Below are 9,835 nucleotides of genomic sequence, written 5' to 3'. Positions count from 1 at the left end.
TGAGATGTCCATGTTTACCTTGTTAGCAGCGTTGAGATGTCCATGTTTACATTGTTAGCAGCGTTGAGATGTCCATGTTTACAGTGTTAGCAGCGTTGAGATGTTCATGTTTACAGTGTTAGCAGTGTTGAGATGTCCATGTTTACAGTGTTAGCAGCGTTGAGATGTTCATGTTTACAGTGTTAGCAGTGTTGAGATGTCCATGTTTACAGTGTTAGCAGTGTTGAGATGTCGATGTTTACAGTGTTAGCAGTGTTGAGATGTCCATGTTTACAGTGTTAGCAGTGTTGAAAACCACTGTCCATGTTTACAGTGCTAGCAGCGTTGAAAATCACTGTCCATGTTCAATGACTGCCGTGCGGACACTGTCTCAGTACTGGCTGGCACTGTGAACCGACAGAGGGCGCCACGGCTCAGAGCAGGGTGACGTCACAGCTTCCCCCTCCTCCACCCCCGGGTAGGGCGGGGCCGACGCCTGGTTCTGCACATGCGCGCGGGTGTATGCCGGGATATAGTGCACCGGAAATGACGTGGCAGGTGGCAGACCGGAAGTGGGGGAGCCGCTGTTGGTGACGGCGTCATACTCCCTCAGCACGCGGAACAGGTCCCCGCTGGGGGTCTGTGTGGGAACACCACCAACAACAACAACAATACCATGACAAATAAGCAGCAGAATAATTTTTTTTAAATGATAATAAAAATAAAATAAAAAAGCAGCAGCAGCAGCAGCAGAAGAAGAAGATGATGATGATAATGACAACGAGGAAGAGGAAGATGATAATGACAACGAGGAAGAGGAAGGAAGATGATAATGACAACGAGGAAGAGGATGATGATAATGACAACGAGGAAGAGGAAGGAAGATGATAATGACAACGAGGAAGAGGATGATGATAATGGCAACGAGGAAGAGGATGATGATAATGACAACGAGGAAGAGGAAGGAAGATGATAATGACAACGAGGAAGAGGATGATGATAATGACAACGAGGAAGAGGAAGATGATAATGACAACGAGGAAGAGGATGATGATAATGACAACGAGGAAGAGGATGATGATAGTGACAACGAGGAAGAGGATGATGAAGTAAAACAAGGAAGTGGGCTGGAGGCGTGTGACACATTCTCAAAATGAATGGTTATCAGAGTGAAACAGTCATATTCAAACACACACACACACACACACACGTAACACACACACACACACACACACACACACACACACACGTAACACACACACACACACACACACACACACACACACACACACACACACACACACACACACACACACACACACACACACACACACACACACACACACACACACACACACACACCTGAAGCACCACAGTTCCGGGTTCAATCTCCGTGGCGTACAGAACCATCTCCCCTGGCCTCTCAGCTTCCGGACGGGAGATAACTCTGCCCGACGTGCAGGCAGGGGAGGTAAGGCCCGGGCCCTGAGCGGTGCAGGGGTACTCCCACAGCCAGTAGAGGATGAAGAGGGCCAGGCCCAGCAGGATGAAGAGGACCACCAGATGGCTGAGTTCAAACCCTCCCACTCTGTACCTGGCCACAGGCTGTCCGTCTACAGACATGTCTCTATGTACATGTACATAGGTCTGTCTGTCTGTCTGTGTGTATGTGTAATCACAAACACACACACACACACACACACACACACACACACACACACACACACACACACACACACATGTATGTATATATATATATATATATATATATATATATATATATATATATGTGTGTGTGTGTGTGTGTGTGTGTGTCTGTGTGTCTGTGTCTCTCTCTATACATACACACACACACACACACACACACACACACACATATATATATATATCATACATACATATGTACGTATATATAGAGAGAGATACACACTCTGTGTGTGTGTGTGTGTGTGTGTGTGTGTGTGTGTGCATAAACATACAGAGACAAAACAGACAGACTGACTGACAGACAGACGGGGCGGCAAAATGATCCTACCTGTCTGTGTCCATGATGTCAATGACGTCAGGATGAGGAACCAGTGTGAACCACACAGACCAGTGCTCTCCACTCCCTCCTCGGTCTGTCTGCCACGTCATAATACACAGTGACGTCATGCCATCAAGGTGTCTGCCACGTCATAATACACAGTGACGTCATGCCATCAAGGTGTCTGCCACGTCATAATACACAGTGACGTCATGCCATCAAGATGTCTACCACGTCATAATACACAGTGACGTCATGCCATCAAGATGTCTACCACGTCATAATACACAGTGACGTCATGCCATCAAAGTGTCTGTCACGTCATAATACACAGTGACGTCATGCCATCAAGGTGTCTACCACGTCATAATACACAGTGACGTCATGCCATCAAGGTGTCTGTCACGTCATAATACACAGTCACGTCATGTCATCAAGGTGTCTGTCACGTGATATTGGTCATGAAATTGTCTGTCACATGCTATTACACAGTGACGTCATGGTCATCAAGGTGGAGGTGAAATGATATTACACAGTGACGTCATGCCACCAATATTTCTGCGACGTGACATTACACAATGATGTCATGCCATCAATTCGTGACGTGGTATTAGACAGTGACGGCATTGTCATCAAGGTAGACGTCTGTGACGTGATATTACACAGTGACGTAATAGTCATTAAGCTGTCTGTGTTCAGGTCAGTTACGGAAGGAGGCGTCACAACGTTCGTACAAATCCATATACGCTACACAAAATCTGTTCAGCAGATGCCTGACGAGTAGCGTAACCCGACGCGCTTGGCCAGGCCTTGGGTGAAAAAAAGGGATATATAAATGGATGTCATCAGATTAATGAATAAATAAAGTAAAGTAAATACATGGATATATCTAAAAATAAAATCGATAAAAAAAAATTAGTAAGCAAATAAAGAAACAAATAAAATGAAACTTTTAAAAAAAGGAAAAAAATCAACAACAAAAAACAAAGTGTCCTGACGGTCATCGAGGCTGTCTTTGACATGACACCACATATTAACGTAAAAGTCGTGAAGTGGTCATTGACATGACATTACACATTCACGTTAAAGTCGTGAGGCTTAATGTGACATGACATTACACATTCACGTTAAAGTCGTGAGGCTGTCTGTGACATGACAGTACACATTCACGTTAAAGTCGTGAGGCTGTCTGTGACATGACAGTACACATTCACGTTAAAGTCGTGAGGCTGTCTGTGACATGACATTACACATTCACGTTAAAGTCGTGAGGCTTTATGTGACATGACAGTACACATTCACGTTGAAGTCGTGAGGCTTAATGTGACATGACATTACACATTCACGTTAAAGTCGTGAGGCTGTCTGTGACATGACAGTACACATTCACGTTAAAGTCGTGAGGCTGTCTGTGACATGACAGTACACATTCACGTTAAAGTCGTGAGGCTTTATGTGACATGACAGTACACATTCACGTTAAAGTCGTGAGGCTGTCTGTGACATGACAGTACACATTCACGTTAAAGTCGTGAGGCTGTCTGTGACATGACATTACACATTCACGTTAAAGTCGTGAGGCTGTCTGTGACATGACATTACACATTCACGTTAAAGTCGTGAGGCTTTATGTGACATGACAGTACACATTCACGTTAAAGTTATGAGGCTGTCTGTGACATGACAGTACACATTCACGTTAAAGTCGTGAGGCTGTCTGTGACATGACATGACACTTTCACATGACAGTACACATGACATCATGGTGATCAATATAGTTGTGACATTACACAGCACTGGATTACATCAGATGAATTGTGAGGGGAATGTGTTCTTCATGCGATGTGCAGCGCAGCACAGCACAGCACAGCACGACACAGCACGACACAGCACAGTCCAGCACAGCACAGCACAGCACAGCACAAACACACTTAGTGGTGTGGTGACGGGAGAGTCAGTGGCCAGGACGAGGAGAACATGGCAAGAACGGAACTCCAAGAGGGAAGGCTTCCTGCTGACCTAGCGACAAGGCTGCTCTGAAGGCTTCCTAGCCCCGACCTAGCGACAAGGCTGCTCTGAAGGCTTCCTAGCCCTGACCTAGCGACAAGGCTGCTGTGAAGGCTTCCTGCTGACCTAGCGACAAGGCTGCTCTGAAGGCTTCCTAGCCCCGACCTAGCGACAAGGCTGCTCTGAAGGCTTCCTGCTGACCTAGCGACAAGGCTGCTGTGAAGGCTTCCTAGCCCTGACCTAGCGACAAGGCTGCTGTGAAGGCTTCCTAGCCCTGACCTAGCGACAAGGCTGCTGTGAAGGCTTCCTAGCCCTGACCTAGCGACAAGGCTGCTGTGAAGGCTTCCTAGCCCTGACCCAGCGACAAGGCTGCTCTGAAGGCTTCCTAGCCCTGACCTAGCGACAAGGCTGCTCTGAAGGCTTCCTGCTGACCTAGCGATAAGGCTGCTCTAATGGCTTCCTGCTGACCTAGCGACAAGGCTGCTCTGATGGCTTCCTAGCCCTGACCTAGCGACAAGGCTGCTCTGATGGCTTCCTAGCCCTGACCTAGCGACAAGGCTGCTCTGAAGGCTTCCTAGCCCTGACCTAGCGACAAGGCTGCTGTGAAGGCTTCCTAGCCCTGACCCAGCGACAAGGCTGCTCTGAAGGCTTCCTAGCCCTGACCTAGCGACAAGGCTGCTCTGAAGGCTTCCTGCTGACCTAGCGATAAGGCTGCTCTGATGGCTTCCTAGCCCTGACCTAGCGATAAGGCTGCTCTGATGGCTTCCTAGCCCTGACCTAGCGATAAGGCTGCTCTGAAGGCTTCCTGCTGACCTAGCGATAAGGCTGCTCTGATGGCTTCCTAGCCCTGACCTAGCGACTCTCGCCGCCAGGTGGGGAAAAAGACACACTCTTTCCTTGTGTGTCAGATGAGAACCTCGCCTGATGGGTGTGTAAGAAACACGTCTCACCACAGCACAGCACAGCACAGCACAGCACAGCACAGCACAGCACAGCACACTGACTGTTTCTGTCCCACCACACCTGTGCTCTCTCTCTTTCCTTCGGATTCGATTTTGGCTTGAGGGGGACACTTCGATTTCTGCATCACCATGAACAGTGACACCTGTCTGTATGCCCCAGTGAGTACAGAGAGAAGTGTGGTAACCAGTCAGTACAGTGACACCTGTCTGTATGCCCCAGTGAGTACAGAGAGAAGTGTGGTAACCAGGTCAGTACAGTGACACCTGTATGTATGCCCCAGTGAGTACAGAGAGAAGTGTGGTAACCAGGTCAGTACAGTGACACCTGTCTGTATGCCCCAGTGAGTACAGAGAGAAGTGTGGTAACCAGTCAGTACAGTGACACCTGTCTGTATGCCCCAGTGAGTACAGAGAGAAGTGTGGTAACCAGTCAGTACAGTGACACCTGTCTGTATGCCCCAGTGAGTACAGAGAGAAGTGTGGTAACCAGGTCAGTACAAAACGGTGTCAAGCTACGACTGACAGTGTACACCAGGTGTGTGTGTGTGTGACTGACAGTGTGTACACCAGGTGTGTCAGTGACTGACAGTGTCTACACCAGGTGTGTGTGTGTGTGTGACTGACAGTGTGTACACCAGGTGTGTGTGTGTGTGACTGACAGTGTGTACACCAGGTGTGTGTGTGTGTGTGACTGACAGTGTGTACACCAGGTGTGTCAGTGACTGACAGTGTGTACACCAGGTGTGTCAGTGACTGACAGTGTGTACACCAGGTGTGTCAGTGACTGACAGTGTGTACACCAGGTGTGTCAGTGACTGACAGTGTCTACACCAGGTGTGTCAGAGACTGACAGTGTACACCAGGTGTGTGTCAGTGACTGACAGTGTACACCAGGTGTGTGAGTGACTGACAGTGTACACCAGGTGTGTCAGAGACTGATTCCAGGTGTGTCAGTGACTGACAGTTCAGTTCAGTTTCTCAAGGAGCCATCACTACGTTCGGACAAATCCATGTACGCTACATTACATCTGCCAAGCAGATGCCTGGCCAGCAGTGTAACCCACAGAATACTAAATAGGCAGAACGGACATACGCGCCTTCGGTATGTTCCGTTAGTTTCCGTACATACTCGGGCCGCCATTTTGTTATCCCTGTACACGATTTGCGATGGCGGCTATTTCAACAGTATCAACACGTGGTGCGAAGTACTTCTGTGTAATTAACTGCAGTAATAACAGCAAAACCAGCATCGATGAAAGAACGGGCAGAACTGTGCGGATGTTTAATTTTCCCAACCCAGAGACGGAAAGAGAACGGTAAGTTCATATCTTTTTCTTTTCAGTTTGGGCATTCTCCATGGGAGGCCAAGCTTCGCAGACTCAGTCTACGTTGATGTTTATATTTTCCTGTGATAAGGAAACCGCTGATGGTGCGGAGAAGGGGGGGTGGCTTTCAAAGTGTCTTAAAGTACAGACAGAAATTGAGTCGTAGAAAACAAGCAATTCTGGCTGATTCTGGTCATTGTTTATACTAGCCGGAGTAAAGAGTCTGCTGCTCTGCGGAAAACACTGGAACAAAATAATGTGTGTGTGTGTGTGTGTGTGTGTGTGTGTGTGTGTGTGTGTGTGTGTGTGTGTGTGTGTGTGTGAGTGAGAGAGAGAGAGAGAGAGAGAGTGTGTGTGTGTGTGTGTGTGTGTGTATTTCAGTATGGATCTGTCTTTTTTTGTGCACCACATTTTTCCATAAGAGTTGGTGAGAGCTTTTATGTATGAGTGCACTGTCACGGTGTGAGTAAATAAAAATACTTTTTTAAAAATTTTTTAAGATGCCAGAAATGGGTCATCAACATCCGACGAGCTGACGTCAACATCTCCAACATCAAGAGGAAACAGGTGTGCTCAGTGCACTTTGAGGAGAAGGCTTTCAACTGCCCGACGAACATTCAGGAATCTAGACTCCTTCCAACTGCAGTCCCTACCCTCGTCACCTGCCCAAATCCTCCTCCCTCTCTAGATTGTCGACGACCTCAACCAAAGAAGAGAGACGTCATTGTGGCAATAGATAAACGAAAAAGACAACATTCCGATTCAGATTCTGAAGCCAGCCCTTGTACCAACAGCAGTAATGTCAGTGATGTGGCACCGCTTGATGAACCACCTGCTAAAGAGCCCAGAATTGACAGTGACACTCTAATGAAAGAACTTGAGAAAACCAAGCAGGCATTCACAATTCTGTGGCTGATCGAGGAAGGTGCATTGATGTGAGTACACTATTTTAATACAATGATTTTTAATACAATAATATACAGTAAATCCTCTCTTGGGCGGCCACCCCTTTAGCCAGGAAGTAGTGGCTGTAAATTAGAGGCGGCCTCTCAAAAGAAGTTTGAATTCATAAATATAGGAAGCAAAAGTGCTTGGAAACACTGAATTGCCTTCTTTTTCTTCCTCGTTTGAGGTGGAAAACTCCATGTGAGAACCATCTCACTGGTACTGCTCATACAGTGACCGCCTATAAGGGGTTTTGCTGTTATAATGAAAAAATGTGTCCTTGTATGTTTTTAATGCTGAAGAGGAATGTTATCCAAACACGCATACATACACTCACATTCTCACTCGCGTTACAAACATGCACACAGATTCATCTGAAGTGACTGACAATGTAATCACAGGCTAGAGTTTGCCAGTAGGCCTGAACTACTTTGGCCCAGTGATGAATAGACTCAGTCATATTCAGCTTCTTTACGGGTGTTACAGGGTAAATGTAATGAACTGCAGAAACAACGCGGACACCATCCCCATCCCTCCTCTGTCCTTGCAAACTCCGCCTGTTAGTGTTACGCGCAATGAGTCGATCGGCGCAATCTAGCGAACTCTGATTCAGTCAAGTATGTGCACAGCCGAATTTATCTGGTCAGAAGCACATAGAAAGAAACAGATAGTACACTCAAAATCAGTGTGTGGTAAAACGAAACTTGGAAAGCGACTTTCCAATGACTCCGACATAAGGCGTGTGTGTGTGTGTGCGACGCCGCCTCTCACGAGTTACAGGGTAAACAAGATGGCGGACGCCTTGGCCAACCGGAACGCGTTTTCCGATCGCGCGAAGAAGGAATGTCCCTTCTGCCTGTTTAGTATTCTGTGGTGTAACCCAACACACTTAGTCAGGCCTTGAAGAAACAGTGACTAACAGTGTGTACACCAGGTGTGTTTATTGAACGGGCACCCAGCAGGCAGTACCGTGTCACACATGTCGTCATATCCCTATCGGTCTGTGCCCAGCTTTCAACTTCACCACCTGTTGCTGCTGTTACTCTCGTGTGTGTGTGCGTGCGTGCGTGATTGCGTGCGCGTGTGTGTGTTAGTGATACCGCAGCCAAAGAATGTAAACGTATGAGAAGCGTTGATGTTTTGTGAGTGACTGCCTTTCTCTGCGTCTGTCATCCTTGGCTTCATCATTTACACAGAGAGAGACAGAGAGAGGGGAGAAAGATGAGGGGAGAGAGAGAGCGAAAGGGGGAGAGAGGGGGACAGATTAAGAGGTGGGAGGAGAGAGGGAGAGAGAGAGGGGGGGAGAGAAGGGGGGGTGAAAGAGAGGGGGAGACACGGAGAGAGAGGGAGAGGGGGGAAGAGAGAGAGAGTGGAATGAGAGAGGCAGAGAGAGAGGGAGAGGGAGAGATAGAGAGGGGAAGGAAAGAGAAGGGGGTGAAAGAGAGGGGGAGAGATGGAGAGAGAGGGGGAGAGATGGAGAGGGAGAGAGAGAGTGAGAGCGAAGGAGGGAGAGAGAGAGAGATAGAGGGAGAGAGGGGGGGAATGAAATGAAATGATATTTATTCAGAAGACCATCGGCCCATTCTGAAGGGACCTGAACAAAGTTACAATCATAATCGAATACAAAAAAAAACCCCATCTCACCAAGCAATATATATTTCTAACTGACAGCAACTGCACGTCTTTTTAAGGCTTTATATAAATATAGTAACAAATTGCATATTATCTCTTTGTTGGATACTAACAGTAATTACACATCTTTTTAAGGCTTTGTATATATATATATAGTAATAAATTCCATATTATTTCTTTGTTGGATGGTGAAAACAAAAGGCTCAGCCGAAATATACATGGATCACGATAATATTTTCTTGGAATAAATTCTTCTCTAAGATCACTTTATGCAGGCCAACGAAACACAAAATGTACTTCATTCTCTTCAGCCGACTCACATAATGGACACACTGGCTGTAGTGCACAACTTCTATATCTTAATGAATACTTACATATTGATGAAACTCCAAAATCTAGATTTAGTTAAATAATTCTTATAAACCTGTTTATATTCATAGAAAGATACAACTCTCTAGAGTGGCCATATTTAAAAGTCCTATAAAATGAAACCTTTCACTAGTTTGAATGTGATTAACTCAGTCTTGCCATCTACAATCAATAATTCTTTGCTTGAACACTTTGACAAAGCCTGCAATGGATTCTACACCCTGATTATGCCAAACAAATGAAAACCCATACTTGTAACCCATGTGTATTTTCCCCTTTCATCAAGAGAGAGAGAGACAGACAGACAGACAGAGACAGAGTGAGACAGAGACAGGCAGACAGAGACAGAGTGAGACAGAGAGAGAGACAGACAGACACAGAGAGTGAGACAGAAAGAGAGACAGACAGGCAGACACAGACAGAGTGAGACAGAGAGACAGACAGACAGACAGAGACAGAAAGAGAGACAGACAGAGACAGAGAGACAGACAGAAAAGCATTCCATCTCTGTACTGAAAAAGAAAACAGAAAAAAAGAGAAAAAGAAAAAGATAACATGGAACAATGCGTTCATCATTTTTATTCCTTGTT

General features: G+C 46.4%; 1 protein-coding gene across 1 annotated transcript in view; it reads right to left on the bottom strand.

Annotated features, from left to right (window-relative positions):
• LOC143278028 (uncharacterized) overlaps positions 1–8,225 on the bottom strand; it is a 10,279-nt gene extending 2,054 nt beyond the window's left edge. Inside the window, exons 1-5 of the mRNA XM_076583040.1 lie at positions 8,214–8,225; positions 3,811–3,935; positions 2,015–2,103; positions 1,342–1,592; positions 1–619 (exon numbers count right to left, since the gene is read on the bottom strand). The exon at positions 1–619 is cut by the window's left edge and continues 2,054 nt beyond it. Coding sequence (XP_076439155.1) covers positions 371–619; positions 1,342–1,592; positions 2,015–2,103; positions 3,811–3,935; positions 8,214–8,225 — 726 coding nt within the window. The 3' untranslated portion in view covers positions 1–370. The remainder of the gene's footprint in view (positions 620–1,341; positions 1,593–2,014; positions 2,104–3,810; positions 3,936–8,213) is intronic.
• Between the last annotated feature and the right edge of the window lie 1,610 nt (positions 8,226–9,835).

Source organism: Babylonia areolata, chromosome 35, assembly GCF_041734735.1.
Source record: "Babylonia areolata isolate BAREFJ2019XMU chromosome 35, ASM4173473v1, whole genome shotgun sequence".
NCBI classification, from domain to species: domain Eukaryota; kingdom Metazoa; phylum Mollusca; class Gastropoda; order Neogastropoda; family Buccinidae; genus Babylonia; species Babylonia areolata.
The sequence above is the reverse complement of the archived record's forward strand: the minus strand, read 5'-3'. Positions and strand labels throughout refer to the sequence as shown.